General features: G+C 41.2%; 2 protein-coding genes and 1 long non-coding RNA gene across 3 annotated transcripts in view; 2 read left to right on the forward strand and 1 right to left on the reverse strand.

Annotated features, from left to right (window-relative positions):
• ubr1 (ubiquitin protein ligase E3 component n-recognin 1) overlaps positions 1-6982 on the forward strand; it is a 17416-nt gene extending 10434 nt beyond the window's left edge. The window contains exons 29-47 of the mRNA XM_017418072.3: positions 242-423; positions 500-708; positions 806-902; positions 1034-1186; positions 1274-1374; positions 1452-1554; positions 1640-1788; positions 1872-1927; positions 2020-2116; positions 2605-2672; positions 2892-3039; positions 3194-3281; positions 4012-4148; positions 4220-4328; positions 4408-4464; positions 4546-4623; positions 4705-4875; positions 4979-5080; positions 6293-6982. Of these exons, the coding sequence (XP_017273561.1) occupies positions 242-423; positions 500-708; positions 806-902; positions 1034-1186; positions 1274-1374; positions 1452-1554; positions 1640-1788; positions 1872-1927; positions 2020-2116; positions 2605-2672; positions 2892-3039; positions 3194-3281; positions 4012-4148; positions 4220-4328; positions 4408-4464; positions 4546-4623; positions 4705-4875; positions 4979-5080; positions 6293-6434 (2247 nt within the window). The 3' untranslated portion in view covers positions 6435-6982. The remainder of the gene's footprint in view (positions 1-241; positions 424-499; positions 709-805; positions 903-1033; positions 1187-1273; positions 1375-1451; positions 1555-1639; positions 1789-1871; positions 1928-2019; positions 2117-2604; positions 2673-2891; positions 3040-3193; positions 3282-4011; positions 4149-4219; positions 4329-4407; positions 4465-4545; positions 4624-4704; positions 4876-4978; positions 5081-6292) is intronic.
• A 530-nt stretch (positions 6983-7512) lies between these two features.
• prph2lb (peripherin 2-like b) lies at positions 7513-12138 on the reverse strand. The gene is made up of 4 exons (XM_017413062.3): positions 11801-12138; positions 10837-11595; positions 9638-9884; positions 7513-8358 (listed from the first exon to the last, which is right to left on the reverse strand). The coding sequence occupies exons 2-4, from the start codon at positions 11415-11417 to the stop codon at positions 8086-8088; spliced, it is 1101 nt and encodes a 366-aa protein (XP_017268551.1). The 5' UTR covers positions 11418-11595; positions 11801-12138; the 3' UTR covers positions 7513-8085.
• On the forward strand, positions 9729-14509 carry LOC119617427. The gene is made up of 3 exons (XR_005233674.1): positions 9729-9853; positions 10866-11091; positions 14069-14509. It is a non-coding gene; the product is annotated as an uncharacterized LOC119617427 (long non-coding RNA).
• The last annotated feature ends 1338 nt before the right edge of the window (positions 14510-15847 follow it).

The following is a 15847-nucleotide window of genomic DNA, read 5'->3' on the forward strand; positions in this document are numbered from 1 at the left end:
GTAATCATCAAAATTAAACGAAATAAACATTTGAAATATATGAGTTTGTATGTAATGTATGAATATAATATACAAGTTTCACTTTTTAAATGGAATTACTGAAATCAATCTACTTTTTCATGATATTCTAATTTTATGACCAGCACCTGTACTTGCGTTGAGATCAAATATATACTATGGTACAGATGGGGCAGAGTGTGGTGGTCCTTCTACCATTCTGACCTGTCCTCTTTTAATCCAGAGTGCTCAGGACAAAGAGAAAGCTGAGAGGAAACGGAAGGCAGAGGCAGCGAAGCTCCACAGGCAGAAGATTATGGCCCAGATGTCAGCGATGCAGAAGAACTTCATTGAATCAAACAAAATGCTGTATGACAACATGCCGGAGAGCGGGACACAAGGAGAACCTGTTGCGTCTACTGAGAGGTGAGCAGAGCCGTTACAGACTTTCCATCGAGCCTGGGGTTGAAAAGCTACATCAAATTGTTTACATCTCTTTCAGTTGTGCCATGGAGCAGAGGGAACTTTGCATAGCAATCGGGCCTCAAAGAGGCCCCACTCCGGCCGAAAGGGAGGTGCTCACCTGCATCCTTTGTCAGGAGGAGCAGGAGGTGTTGCCTCAGGCTCCAGCCATGGTACTGACTGCGTGCGTCCAAAGGTCCACAGTTTTAACGCAGTGCAGAGGAACGATACCGCCCTACAAAATGGATGGTAATTTCCCAGTAACTGATCGCGATTTACTTTGTGAGAATCCATGCTGTATGTGTGAACGTTTGTCAAACATGTTTATGTTATTGGTCACTCACAGGGTCAGCGTCATATCCCCTCATCATGCCTCCTGAACTTGCTGTGGGGACCCACACTGGGAGCTGTGGACATGTCATGCACGCCACATGTTGGCAGAAGTGAGTAACTTAAAAAAAATTACCAGATAAACTGAGCATCATAGCAGTGGTGCTCCTGGTTTGTAAAGAGCACTTTAACTGTTAAGTTGCTTTTATGCTCATCATTCACTCCCACCCTTCTTCTTCCCCAGATATTTTGAGGCAGTTCAAAACACCACCAGGAACCGGCTCCACGCTGAGCTGATTGTCGATCTGGAGAACGGAGAGTACCTGTGTCCTTTGTGCAAGTCTCTATGCAACACTGTGGTGCCTCTCATCCCACTAGAACCACTCACATTTAACTAGTAAGCCTTTTCCTTCGACCCCAGTCAGTCTGCAATATTAGGTTGTTTAAATGAATGTAAAGAGAGGAACTTTTGTTTCCTTTACAGTGAAAATGCAGAGATAATTGGACAGAATTTAACACTGCCTCGCTGGATCCAGGTCCAAACCGCCAGAATTAAAGGACTGAAGTCAGTCACTCAGGATAATGGTAAGAAAAGCTACAGAGCATATAATGTAAATAAAACAAATAGCTGATTTGTTTCTTTTCTCCTGTTTTTCTTGCAGACCTTAATGCAGATGCCAGTAGTGGTATTAGCGGCACTGCTGGGCTGTGTGGTGATGGCCAGGCAGACTTTAGATCCATTCTGTCGTATGGAGTACAAGAACCGTGAGTGAAAACATCAGCTCCTTCACTTTTACTCAAGCACGACTCCGTAGCATATCCCAATGAATAATCTGCTTTTGGTTCTTAGGAGAAGGTTCTCAGACAGCATTGCAGAGATGCTGGTTGTGTGCGCCACCACAGTCCACAGAGTGGGATTAAAGACCGCTCCCAACGAGCTCTGCCCTCACGTGCCCCTTATGGCCTGGAACACGTGTGCTTTTACCATTCAGGCCATAGGTGCGTAAAGACTCGGCTGCCTTTGTCGTGTTTTCATCGGTTTATGTGTACATTTAATAAAACGTGTTTGCTTGTCTTCACAGAAAACATCTTGCAGGAGGAGGACAAGCCACTGTTTGGATCCTTGCAGAACAGACAGGTTGGATACCACTTACTTGAAAACATAAATGTTAAAATAATTTGTGTGAATACGGAGGGGTATTTTTGAATTTATTTCTCTTTTTTTTTTAGATTGCAGGTCTGAAGGCGATTGTTCAGTTTGCAGCATCGCAGAGACTTAAGAGCTCCCAGGCAGTTATCCAGAGGCACTTCGCAGACATGATGGCGGGTATGTCGGCCAACAAATGGATGCTCAGTGTCTGGGACGGGTAACAAAATCTATTAGAATATCGGCACCAGTCCCAAAATGGATGATTCCAAAGTATTGAAAATGTCCAGGAGAAAAGGATGTTTTTGTTACATATATAAAACATCACACTACTGTCCACTAATGATAACAAAGCTGCTGGGGTAAGACAATTTGATTTATAAGTTTGTTTACATTCATTACACCAGAGTCCACTCACCCCACATCTGTTTGGCTTTGATATTATACCGAAACAATACTTCAGATGTCTGTAATCCCAGCACACACATTGGGTGAGCTACAAATTAGATTTTCTGCTCTCAGTTATAGAAAAGTACTAATGAGAGAGTATCAGAAATTATAAGATCTCAACAATGCCTTTCCCTACTCTTTAAGTATGCATCGTATAATGCTTAGTCTGCTAATAATTGTGTAGTTTTCTTATCACCAAAGTTGTGATGTCTTCTCAGTTTTGCTCCCCGTCGTGAGCAGAAAAAACACACCTTCTATCCTGGAAGTGGACTTCTTCCATCTTCTGGTAGGTCTTTCCTCATAAAAAAATATGATTTTCTTATTTTATTTGTGCTTAACCTTTTATTTAAACTAAACTTAGCAGGTGATGTAAACAGTTAAAAGGAACACCAAAAATAAGGGCTAAAAATGAATCTTACAGTACAAATATATAATCAGTTCTGTTTTGACTGCATGAAAATCTCCACGATGACAAACCTAACCATCTGGTGTCATTATTTGTCAGGTGGGACTGGTGTTGTCTGTACCGTCACTCTATCAAGAGGAAGGAGTGGACTTACAGCCGTCTGCTATAAGTTCTGCCTTCAACAACCTGTACATCTTCCACCTGGTCACCATGGCTCACATGTTGCAGGTCCTCTTGACGTCTGAAGGTACTGTCATTAAAGAGAACCTCTGACATAGTTTGATCCAACAATATGACTCTTATCTGTTCACAGAAGCAGTTCTAAAGCTAAAGCTGGAATCAACACAAAATGAGAGGGATTCTGTTGATTTTTAAATAATGCTTTCATTCATTTCTTCCAGATTTCCCTGCTGTGGGGGATGAAGAGGAGACGGAGGAGGCGAGATCAGCAGCAGAGTTGTACACAACCGTGTTACAGCACACCGGAAGGTACAGGCCTTTTCTTATCAGCCCATTAATTATCTGCAAAAACACAAGACCTGCGTCATCTTATTAATTTCAGTGAACCTGTTAATCATTCTCTTTTTCCCTGTTTTTCATCTCTTTGCATAAAAAGGACTGAAAATAAAAACACAAAAACAGAAAAGTCTCCTACAGAAGCACTGAATGGGTCGCCCGTGCTGTTTTTGATCTGCATTTTGAAGCTAAAAATTTTAAATCCTAAATATAATATGGTTTCATTTGTAAATATGTTTACTGTTTTGTTGGTATTGTTTTATCTGTTTTAAATAAGATGCAACTCAATGAAGAAAGAAACAAATTTAACAAATGATGTCTGACACAAAAATGACCTTTTTTGTGTGTATTTTAAGATACCCCTAGAAATCAGATTCTTTCTTTTTAAAAGAGCTCATTTAATATTTGTCTTTTGGATATCCATGAGAGCTGCCCAAATATGTAAAAATAAAGAAGAAACAAAACAAATTCAAGCAAATGAGTTAGTTTTGAATAAATTTGTATTGTCTCAGTTCCTCTTCTGTATTGTAAAATCTGCGTCGTCAGAAGCTAGAGCAAAAATTTCAGAATGAATATAACAAGAAAGGTTTCAGGAGTAAGCATACTAAAGAAAATGATTATTGAACACACAAAAATAAATCTAGCACACCCCAAGGATCTGGCTTCTTTGCATCAAATGCTTAAAAAACTGTTTGCTTTTCAGGCTGAATCCAGATTTGTCCGGCAGCTCTGTGGCACAGAGAGTGAAGATGGGAATCGAACCCTTTCTGCGCAATGCCGCTCTGTTTTTCAACTGTCTCACAGGAGTGCATCCCCCAGAGGAGCTTTTTAGTACGCCCGGTACGTCAAACTGCAAATGTCACGTCTTTTTCACGTACAAGAAGTACTCAGGCTGATGTTCTTTGTCACAGTTACCCCTCAAGGACACATGGAGGCGCTGTGCAGTTACTTGGCGCTGCCTTTCAATGTATTCCAGCTCTTCCAGAACTACAGGGACATTATTTCTCCTCTTCTTCAGAGGTAAATTAAAATACTCATGCAACTAATGCAACTGTAAGAATGGACAGTTTTGTAACCGTAAAGGTTTTGTTTTACTCAGGTGGTGTGGAAGCCCAGTTATAACCAAAGCCCTGAAAGGCCAAACCCAGATATTCAGGTTGGAGCTTTATTTCTGCTCCTGCTTTGATTTGTAATACCCTCCTCTAGTAGTCACTGATTTAATGAACTCTTCCCACAGATATCCAAGGAGAAGGAATCGTTTGATTGATCTTCCTGAGGACTACAGCGCTCTCCTCAATAAAGCCAGCCATTTTCAGTAGGCGACTAAAGTCCTTTTCAATCCACTGAATTTCAGGCTGCTGTAGATGTTCAACCTTTCTGACTCGTCTGCCTTCAGGTGTCCAAAATCTACAGACGACGAGAGAAAGCATCCGACTCTTTGCCTGGTGTGCGGGGCCATGCTGTGCTCGCAGAGCACCTGCTGCCTCAGCCAGCTGGACGGGGAGGATGTGGGAGCATGCACGGCCCACGCTGCTACCTGTGGTGCTGGAGTGGGCCTGTTCCTCAGGTCGGTCAGCCACTCTGCATATTAAACATTAGCCGAGTTGTTTATAGCTCCAAAATCAGAGCTAAGGGTGATTAACGTTCTTCTGTGTGTTTGATAATAACAGGATAAGAGAATGTGAAATAGTCCTGATGGCAAGTAAGACTCGAGGAAGCACGTACCCAGCTCCCTACTTAGATGATTACGGGGAGACCGACCCTCATCTTGGGTAAGAATATATTCTCTTCTTCAATCGCTTGTTTTGCTTTTGACCCCATCATTTAAAAACGATTGTGATGCAGGTAACAGACATAATCAAGTACTTTGTTTTTGTCTCTGTATCTTTGCTATGTAAGCCTGCTCAGTTCCCCTAAAAAATGTACAGAAACAATTTGGACAGGTTTTGGTATTTTAGCTAGAACACCTTTTGGTTATCGTTAGTACATAACTTATAGGGATGTTGAGGCTTGACTTGCAGTTTTTACTTTTGTCTTTTCATATTTACTGTATGTTTCAAGTAAGAATCAGCCAAAACATGCATTCTTACTCTCCCATAAGCAACAAACTATGATACAATGTGGGTTTTGATTCGTTTTTATTAAAAACAACATAAACCTTTTCAGCTGTTTGAGGTGCAGTGTTTTATTTGATCAAACAAAACAGACTCCTCTTCACTCCATGTTTGTATCAGTGAGCCTTTGCTGCTAATGAACCTATTATTAGTTAATAGTTTTTCTTCCTTGGACCATATTTAATACGTCCTGATCACCTCAGACTGGAAACATCCCAAAAGGGCTGCAGTCACAGAGATGCTATGATCCAACTGCAGTTTTGAAAAATTAATTACTCAAATCACCATTCAAGCTCTTTTTTTCCAGCTTCCAGCACATCAATGTCCAAATAAAATAAAATAGAAGCAGCAGAATGAGATAGAAGAGAAGTCTTGGATTCTGGACAGATGAGAGCAAGGAACGACTGGAATGACCTTGATCAGAACACCTTAGGGGTCTAGGAGGAGTTTTAGGGCTTCAAAGTTTACTGATGTGGGGGGATGATGTTGATCAAAAGGAGGAGTTTAATTTCAATCCTCAATATGATCACAGGGGTGATATATAGTTCTTGAGTTTTGGACTAGCTGTATAATAAAAAGGGAGTCTTGGTTTAAACGGGAATAAAGAAGTAGCAGTTACTTTATTTTAGGCCAAATTGTATTTTAATGCACAAGATGAGGTATTTCTGTGGTTCTTGACTTGAAGACAAATCACTATCTTTAGGTTTTAATCATGAAATCAACTTCTAAACTTCTAAACTTGTACCAAACTCCTTTTGTTTGTGCTTGTATTACAATGTAGGGAACAGTCACACGTGTGCATCGTCACTACCATATGGTGCCAAAATCATAAGAATATATGTATCATGATCTCTGCTTTTTCTGTTTCAGAAGAGGCAATCCGCTGCACCTTTGTCCCGAGCGCTACAGGAAGCTGAACCAGCTGTGGCAGCAGCACTGCATCCTGGAAGAAATCGCCCGCAGCCTGGAGGTGGTCAACGTTATGTTTGCCTTTGAGTGGCAGATGGTGTGATCATCGCTCCAGCCGGGGCGGCCAGGAGGTTATGAGAACAGCCATAAAAAGAAAAACAACAACAACAACAAAAAAAAAAACAGTTCTTTTCTCAGTTCAGTGCTCCCGAGGCACGCTCACATTTGACATATTCCTACAATCAAAAAGAGGCCGAGCCCTCCCAGAGAGCTGGAGCAGTCAGAGACGTGAAATATTAAAGGGTGATTGATGAAAACGTAACCCAAGTCGCCTTGTTTCAGTTTGATTGCCTGCGGTAAGGGCGAGTGATGGTTTCAAATAAAATCGAACGTTGAATACCCTCTTTAACATGCATCTGTTTTTAGTTTCTGGATTTGAATTTTCGGCATTCTGCATCATGTTTAATAATTCTGATTTGTTTATTCGGTTGTGTTTTGGAGGGCAGGTCTGAGCATGGTCAGAAATCTGATGTTTTACTTCTGCCTCTTAGCTGTATACATGTTCTAAGTTATAGATGTGTAACCTGCTGTCAACTTTACTCATGTATAAACAAATACATAGTGAATAAAACCTATATAAATCAAACTTTATATTTGTCTGCATTCAGATTCAGCATTTTAAAAGATACTCAGTCGATTCCTGCTGTAGATGTGCAGCCTTTTTACCCACAGAATTAAAAACCACGCATATTTAGTTAAAAATCTCCAGTAACTGACTTAATCCTTTTGCTAGAAGGCACTTAACATAAAATGTATACAAGAAATGTAAAGAAAATGTACTTGTTTAACAGGAATTTTGGTTTGATTTTTCAGTTTCTCTGTTTCTTTGCCATTACGACAAAAGTGAATATTTGATTTGCTTTTTGTGTTTGGCAGTACTACACAACTTCCAGGCTGTATTAATACAAAACACAAGCCATGTACTGAACTCTTGTTCCAGTTCACTGAACGGGAATCATATTAACCTATGTAAATAATAGACGTGTTTCTTGTACAATAAAGAAATGGTCACTGTATCTGACTCGCATCGTAAATTAGTTTTAACGCTGGGAGGATGTAAGGAAGTGTAATTGTGTACTTGTTGTAAAACCTCATGAGACCGAGGCAACAAGATATCAGGAAACAGTTTTACAGTACAGATAAAAACAAATGTACTACGCTGTGATGTTTACAACCCAAAAGGAAATTTTATGGGGAGACTTGTTCAAGTCATAAAATCTTAAAACAAAACCCACAAAGCCTGATATTCCACTAAGGCTGCATTGTTTTCCACACTCAGACTTCTCACTTTTCATTTCTGACCATAGTGATCCAAATAAAAACCAAGCATCATCAAATTTACTTTTATTGTTTAGTTTATTTACTGACAAATAATTAAATAAAATATTTTATTTTTGATTTTAGTTATCTTTTATATAAAAAAGTTCACTCATCTTACACCGACACATACTTTAGTAAAAAAAAAAAACAAGTTTCGTTTTAAATTTCAGCTCTTTTGAAGTGGTCATGTTGCCCAAGTTAAAAATGATAGCAAATAGGGACAAACTGGTTTTTTTTTTTAATCCATAGAAATCTGGAAGCAACTTTTACTCAATAATTTCAGTTGTTTTGTGCCATCATTTAAATCCATTTTTTTATAGCCAAATGAGTTTTTGCAATGCTTCAGTGAGGTTTTCGTTTGGCTCTGAGAAAGTTCAACTGGCTTCTGTTTTCTGTTTTGGAGGAACGTTGTCTGGTCCGTAGTGAGCCTTGGACGTGGACGGGACGTCGATGTTGGGGTCTCCGTTGTCGCCCCCGCCTATCTGGTTGCTCTTGCCGAGGTTCTTGATGACGTTCAGGTTGGTGCGGGCGGTTTCCATGAGGCCGTTCTCCAGCAGCCAGCCCTCAGAGTCAGAGTTGGGGTCGCCCTGTCTCAGCACATTCTCCAGGGAGGTCTGGAGGTAACGAACCCCCGTCAGCACGGACAGCTGGAACAAGAAGGGGACATCACTGAGACAAATCCACACATATCAGGATGCAAAAGGCTGGCTCTAGAGCAGGGGTGGCCAATCCTGCCCTGGAAAAGTATGTCTCCACCAGCTTTGCACATCTACAGCCTGAAATTGTGGCTCATTCTGTTTTAGAAAATAGTTCAAACTCAGTCAGTTTGGATAGAGAGTGTCTGTGAACAATAATTTTCAGGTCTTGCCACAGATTCTTAGTTGGATTTAGGTCTGGAGTTTGATTGGTCCATTCTAACACATGAATAGGCTTTAATCTAAACCAGTGGTCTCCAGTCCTGGCCCTCGAGGGCCACTATCCTGCATGTTTTACTTTCCCTGCTCCAACACACCTGATTCAGTGGTTTAATTACCTCTTCATGTTCTGCAGAAGCCATTGATTTAAATCAGGTGTGCTGGAGCAGAGAAACAAGTCCAAAAAGGCAGGATAGTGGCCCTCGAGAACCAGGATTGGCCACTTCAAATCAGGGGTGGAAATTAGCACCCGCCACCGGCCAAATGCGGGTAAATATTTGAAGTGGCGGGTGAATTTGATCAACACACATGCCACTGTGGCGGGTTGGCAATTTGAACAGAAAAGATGTTATTTGTCCTCTTGACATATAGGGGGCAGTAATGTGCTCGAGATGCTGCTGTTACGTCGAGCCGCGTTCCCCCATCAGATATGGTCCCCCTGCGTCTCCGTGCCGCGTACGTGGCAAAAAGCGTGCGTTCATGTTCAACGCTTGTAACCGCCGCGCTGTGCTTGCGCTGCAAGGCAACTACGGAGACCGTGAAAGGTCAAACAACTTGTTTTGGCGAAGTTAACCCACTGTTTTGCTAGCGTGATAGACAGACAGACAGACTCTGTTATGGACAATGTAGACAATTTGTGGACAAAAACAATTAATAATTAAAATAAATAATGACTTGTCTATTAACAGAATTGTTGGGACAAATATTTCTCATTAAAAAAACAAAAAAACATTCTTTTAGGAATTAAATGTGCTAATAATATCATAATACAGAGGAATAAACACAGTTAAGGACTTGTTGGTAAATTATTTTTGTCCCATGTTATAGAGGGGGAACCGATTATTTCAGACGGCTGAAATATTTGGTTCCCCCGTGGTAACTTTTGCAAAAAAACAACAAATGTCTCCAAATTCACAGGACTTGTTGTCCACCAGCCACTATGGCTGGTGGACAAAATTTTTAATTTCCACCCCTGCTTCAAATGCTGTTTTGATGACAAAATGTTCCTCACCTCGAACAACCAGGTAATGAGGACTGTGAGGCCGATGGACTGCAGGATGTGGGTGTAGTACTCCAGCAGAGTCTGGCGACACCCTTTCATCCACAGGTTGAGCTCCTCGCTCTGGTGCTCGTAGTTGTAGTGGGCAGAGTTGTTGGTGATCTGCTGCTGGATGCAGGGCCGCGGTGAGTTCAGGTTGCAGCAGCTGAAGGGAACGCCGTCCATCAGGTACTTCCCCTCCACGTTACTCCTCAACCGGCTAAAGAGCAGGCAAAGGGTTAAAGTTTAGATTCGGCATCTTGACCCTTGAAATGATATTTTAGTCTATTGCAATCAGTCACTATGGCTTTGGTGGTTGCAGATGATCAAACAGTTGCATCTTTTATTGTACAATATATATTAATATTGCTGTTACTCAGTCAATTTTACTGATATCGACCTGAAATTCGGTGTGGTAATAGCTGACACTGACCCCCGACACATATTCTAAATGCTAAAAGATTGAGCTAGATCTTGGTTTTAAATTTTGCCTTTTACTATTTGGAATATATTCTGTTTGCGAAATACCTCATGAACTACTGGACATATTTTAATGAAACTTTCAAAGAATAATCACTGAATTTTCGTCTACAAATTATTATCTTTCGGATCCAACCCAATTCAAATACAACTACAGCCGGATGACCTTAAAAACACAAGAACAGCTCTGATTCTGTCAATTTTACAGATATTGAGCTAAAATTTGGTGTATTTGTAGCTGAAAGTCATTCACAAAACACATGTTAAGTGTTCTTCATAGCAAGAAAGTTTTGTTTGAAACTTTAGCACTCACTGCTGGAGTCAACCCTGTTTCTTTGTTAGCAACATATCTTAAAATCCACAGAATGGCTTATAATGAAGCATTCAGAAAGTAATAATTGGCTTTGCATGTCTAACCTTTGGAGTCAGTCCAATTCAAGATGGGTGCCACAGCTAATCAACATTAGATGGTGCTTTAGATTTCTGCATTCCTTCTAAAGGTGGTATAATGTGCCTAAAATATACAGTTTATAAAATCAATCTTATTTTACTTGACATTGTCCTAATGGTGCACGGCTTTTGTTTTTTTAGAATTATGACCTTTTTACAGAGTGATTCCTCTTTTGTGCACATTTTGCATGTTTGACTTACTATTGGAATCATCTTTTATTATTGCGTCATTCTATACTCACTCTATGACTTCTTTTTTGGACATATCCAGGTAGCGGTTGCTGACCCACTGAATCTGAAACCAGTCCCTGTAGCCGTTGTTTCCGCAGCACTGGAACTCTATCTGCAGCATGTCCACCGTGCGCTTCAGGAAGCAGCGCCCTGGCGTGTCTGTGTCCTTATAAAACCTCATGGCCTGCGTCAGCCCCAGGTTCAGAGACTCCTCGAGCTCCCAGTGCATGCTGTAGCACATCAGAGCCCCCACCAGCACGCAGAAGGTAAAGAAGAAGGTGCACACGGTGTAGGGCAGCATGATCAGCTTCCAGCGCAGGAACTTAGTTGTATCCACACAGTCATAGCAGATCTTCCCACCCAGAAAGTTGATGGCACAGGCGATGAGACCAACAGCTATCAGCATGTTGGGTACATACTGGACGTCCCTCTCAGCCATAACCTCCCCTCGCTTGTTGATCTCCACCTTGAGGAAGATCCCCAGGCTGAACAGGATGGCCCCTGTGACCACCGAGATCCAGTTGAGGATCCACAGCACCTGGGCCAGCTTGTCCCTCTTGGTTTTGCTGAACTTCACTTTTAAAACAGCCATAATCTGACTGAGCCAGAGTGGGATTAAAGGTGGGAGACAGGTTGAGCTCTGAAAAGGAACAATTTATCCTGCAGGGGGTGTGGGGGACCAAGGGGAGGGGGTTTGGGTACACGATTCCCTGAAGGTCCTCTCATAAGCAGCTCAGTCTGATAGCGATAGTTTGGACGCTGCATTATGGCTGCAAGAGTACAAAAAAAACAAAACAGGAAATTCTCAAATTGATATATTTATAAGAATAGACAATCAGCTAAAACAATGCACTGATATTTGGCAAATCAAAAACATGCAATTCTGTTCAAAAAGCTTAATAACCAACTTCCTTTTAAATCCAGAGATTAGGGGCTACACAAAAACTTTAAATCCAAGAGTATTATTGTACTCACCTCTGTGTTTTCAGCATCCACCTGTAACACCTGACATCCCTCTCATATTTAACTTAGTTTTCTTGGTGGCATGTTCAAAATCAGCCCTGAGAGACACGAGTGGTCATAGTGACACAGACAGCACAAAAGCAGCTACGGAGTGAGATGAGTAACTAAGACCTGACCCTCCTGCTAATCCCCTTTAATCATTAATCAGTCCTGGGCCCCACTGAGGATTTGGACCCACCTTCTGCCACCTATGCAAATCTGACCGTCAAAGCACCGAGAAAGTAATGACGAGTGATTGTTGTGTAAGCTGTGCAGTTTTATTCTCAAAGAATACCTTCAAGCTCAATGTCGTATCTTCCAAATCACCACAATTACATATATTACACAGGCTGGATCCTAAGACAAAAATAAATAATGAGCAAATGGGAGTTAAGTTATCTCATCTTACATAAGGACTTTAAGGCAATGCTGCAGGTCAAACAACCTCCTTTTTCAGGGAAGGTCTTACTTATTTAATGAAAACAACAACAAAAAAAAAATAATACAGCGTGACTTTACAGTTAAACTGTTGTTGTGCTTAACTGGTCTTGTGTTTTAATTTCAGACCATTTGGAGCATCATGAAACCAATGATACAACAAAAGTGCTGCTAAAAAAGATACAATGCAACAGTGATAAATGTGTCCTTTGGTTTCTTTAGTTGCTGATATCAAGTTCAACATGAACATATGTATTTTCAGACTAAACAGAAATACCCAGATATTGTGTCTTTTGGTGTCTTATGATTTGTATATTTTGGCATTCTGCTTGGAAAATAGTTTTGCCATCAAAGCAACCAATGTCCAAAGAAAAACATATTTCGAGTAAAATCTTATGCAGTCGGTAGAGAAAAAAACCCCTTGCAAATTGCAAATAGTCATTAGCAAATTGTTTGTTAATATAAGAGGAGTGGTTGTCCACTACAAGGAGCAGCATGGCGGCTGTATCAAAGGTAGGAGGCTTGACTGATGTGAGGAAGTCTGAAGTGGTGTCAGATTGGTTCCCTCAGCCTTGCTGCAGCACTCAGTCATCTATGAAACTCTTATTTCCACCCTTCCACGGTTTCTATATGTATGCATGAGGGGGTGTAGCTTCCACCCCTGCAGACGCACCTCCCTCCATCTGCCGGGTTGCGCTGATCACCGGTGGGCCTCAGGGATGTGTGACCCTCTCCTTGTCAACACGACAAAGGTCAAAGATAGAACAGTGAAGAAATGTGGCATAAAATTAAAAGAACGGTGTCAGATTAGTTGTCGATGGGATGTTTTCAGTGAATGATCATTCCTGCTGGTGAATTTTTAGTATGACCTCCACACTGGCTTATTTATGATGTTTTTGTTGTTTTACTTGACAGATAAGATATCTTCCTGCATACATGGTCACTCATACAACTAGAGTCAGCTCACGGATTTCTCTGCAAAGCTAAGTGTTGACAAACAGGCACAGAACATTGTTCTCATCCTACTGTACTTTTGCAATGAGGTGGTGGTTCATCACAAAGAGACAAAAGCCAAAGTGGTCAGTAGGGGTCACTGTGGCTCCAGTGAAAGTGCTGCACAGGACTGGGATGATCTCATTTTTTGGTCCCTGAGGATTTTTCTTCATCACAACCCAGCAGGTGGCCTCTTTACTCCCCCTTCACCCCCTTTTCTTCTGTCCTCCAGCATCAGCATCATCGCTTTTCTGTTCTCCGCCTAGGATGATGTCATTTTTCAAAAACACTCACATGAACCGGTTTTCTCTTTGTAATGTTGGCAGGTTTTTGTTTATGTTTAATCCTTTTATAAGCAGTTTGGAACAAGACTAATCAAGCTGTAGGATAGTAAACAAATGTTGATTTCTGATCTCCCACATAGCTGTTTGTATTTAATATTGCCGCAGGTATAATTTAGATACTGTAATTAAAACCAGATCATCTGTAAAATGTAAGAGCACTTTTAAGAGATCATGCTTAATTACAAAAATCACTAAATAAAAACCAGTGACTTCATGAAACGCCGCAATATTAACACAAAACGTGGTGGAGCAACGTGGTGCGATGCTGCAAACGTTCAAGATTCAAGGGGAGATGAATGGCCTCTATTAGGAGCATTTAATCAGTGGTTGGCCCAGTGCTTCCAGTCTCCTGCCCCCCTCTGGGGAAAGATTAATGGGTACAGGATATTTCATCAGGTCCTTCACATCACTACCCAGGATATGAGGCTGTAATTGTGTCTGTTTTTGCTGTTGTTTTGTGTTGCAGGCAGAGAAAGAGGAGCCTGCAGGTTGGATTGGAAAGGCTCCGCTGCATGGAGTCATGAGAAACAAAACAACAACAAACGAGTTAAGACAACACAATGACACGTCTCGAAGTGATGCGTCTTTTATTTGGCTCGGAAATAAATTTCACATCATCAAAAATATTCTTTTGTCTCCTGTCAAACCAATGATTTTTCCATGCCACACCCAAAATCCACCGAACACCCATGTAAGCATTCTCTCAAAACGTAAATGACTGATTATTTTTCTAATTAAACTCCAACAAAAAGTGATAAGCTGTCTTTTTTTTTTTTACAATTTTGTTGCGAGAATTGAACGGATGCGTGTTGTTTTACTCAAAACATGCAGTAAATGTATTTAAAATCTACTGATTTTGCTCTTTAGATTCTTCACTGACTTCCCTCCATTTGGATAAAAAAGAATGTTTGCTTTGCTGCCGAAGTAGCTAATAAAAGATGGATGACCTCCCAATGCTTTCTCCTGCCCATCCTGCTCCATGTTTGCCCAGAGCTCAGGGAATGCATTTGGGTTAGCATCCTCCTGCAGCCCTTTCCTGATCGGGGGGGTGAACAACTTAACACACATTTCAGCCTGACACACTTCAGCTCTGGGTTTCCCCCGGGTGCCCAGTTCACGAGCCCGCACATGCTGTATTATTTAAAAGTGGGCTTTTGACTTCTGCTCATGCAACCTTCTCTTCGTCTGAGGTGAGAATGCCTTTTTGAGTTTGTGAAGCCTTTGACTGCAGTTAGAGCAGCAGTTCTCGAAGGCTGTCTCGGGGCTCACCAGAATTGAGGTTAACTTTTTTCTGATGCGATTAGAGTTTTAGGCCTTTTTCTAGAATGAGGTTTGGTTAAAAAAAAGGAGAAAACTGCAAGTCATAGGTGCTATGAATTGAAAACAAATGATCTGAAATGCAAACTTATGGGTAACATCAAATGCAAAAACAGTGAAAGGCCTGCCCACTGCTTTTCATGTCAGAGTTTTAGGCTAAAATCATCTTATGTTGAGAAAACAATCTGCCTCATAATGATGACTGTAAAGAAAACAGTCTCAGAGCTCTGATGTGCAAAGATTTCTCCCACACACTCACACACTAATGTAACTCAAGCTAATCTGATAGCTGATAACACCGTGGAAATAAGAGCACTGTGGTGCAGCAAAATGACACAAACAGAGAGCCAGGGAGATGATACAAAACACTGCAGTTTGTATGATGGATACAAATAGCCTCCTGATGTTTGGAAACCCTGTGTTATAAATACCTGTCCTTATGTTGCATTAAATGTCACCCAGGAAACACCAGGACTGGGTAAAATACTCTGTGTATTGCCTAAAAGGGTTTCTAGTATTTTAAATTTGACACGATTTATCTACATGTTCTTTGGCATCAAGCAGCTTTACATCCAGACTAATTATCACAGCCTGAGGCTTTTGTGCTTTAGTCCAACATGGCAGCAGGTGGTTTGCCCACTGGGGGGCACTGTGAGCAGCACAGAGGCTGTGTGGTCCAGGAAGAGAGAGACACCTTTGTCATTTCACCAGATGGGCTCACTGATGCCTGTCAGGAGGCTGAGACAGGCCTGCCTTTCCTTAATGACTGTCACCATTGTACTGTATTACATCTGTGTGGTCAAAGGACTTAATATCCCAAAAGTCTCTCCAGTAGATTCTTAGAAAAAAGTCTAATTATTATTATACACACCATTGAATGTAAAAATCTAGTGGAGCTCAAATGTTTCCTACTTTATAACTTGGAAGA

Source organism: Kryptolebias marmoratus, linkage group LG10, assembly GCF_001649575.2.
Source record: "Kryptolebias marmoratus isolate JLee-2015 linkage group LG10, ASM164957v2, whole genome shotgun sequence".
NCBI classification, from domain to species: Eukaryota; Metazoa; Chordata; class Actinopteri; order Cyprinodontiformes; family Rivulidae; genus Kryptolebias; species Kryptolebias marmoratus.

Bases quoted from the DNA above. Each gene is read 5' to 3' on its own strand.
- prph2lb (XM_017413062.3), bottom strand. From the start codon at position 11,417: ATGGCTGTTTTAAAAGTGAAGTTCAGCAAAACCAAGAGGGACAAGCTG. The intron at 9,885-10,836 runs GTGAGTATAGAA...CCTGCTCTTTAG, and splicing joins TCCAAAAAAGAAGTCATAGA to CCGGTTGAGGAGTAACGTGG. The intron at 8,359-9,637 runs GTGAGGAACATT...TTCTTGTTCCAG, and splicing joins TCATTACCTGGTTGTTCGAG to CTGTCCGTGCTGACGGGGGT.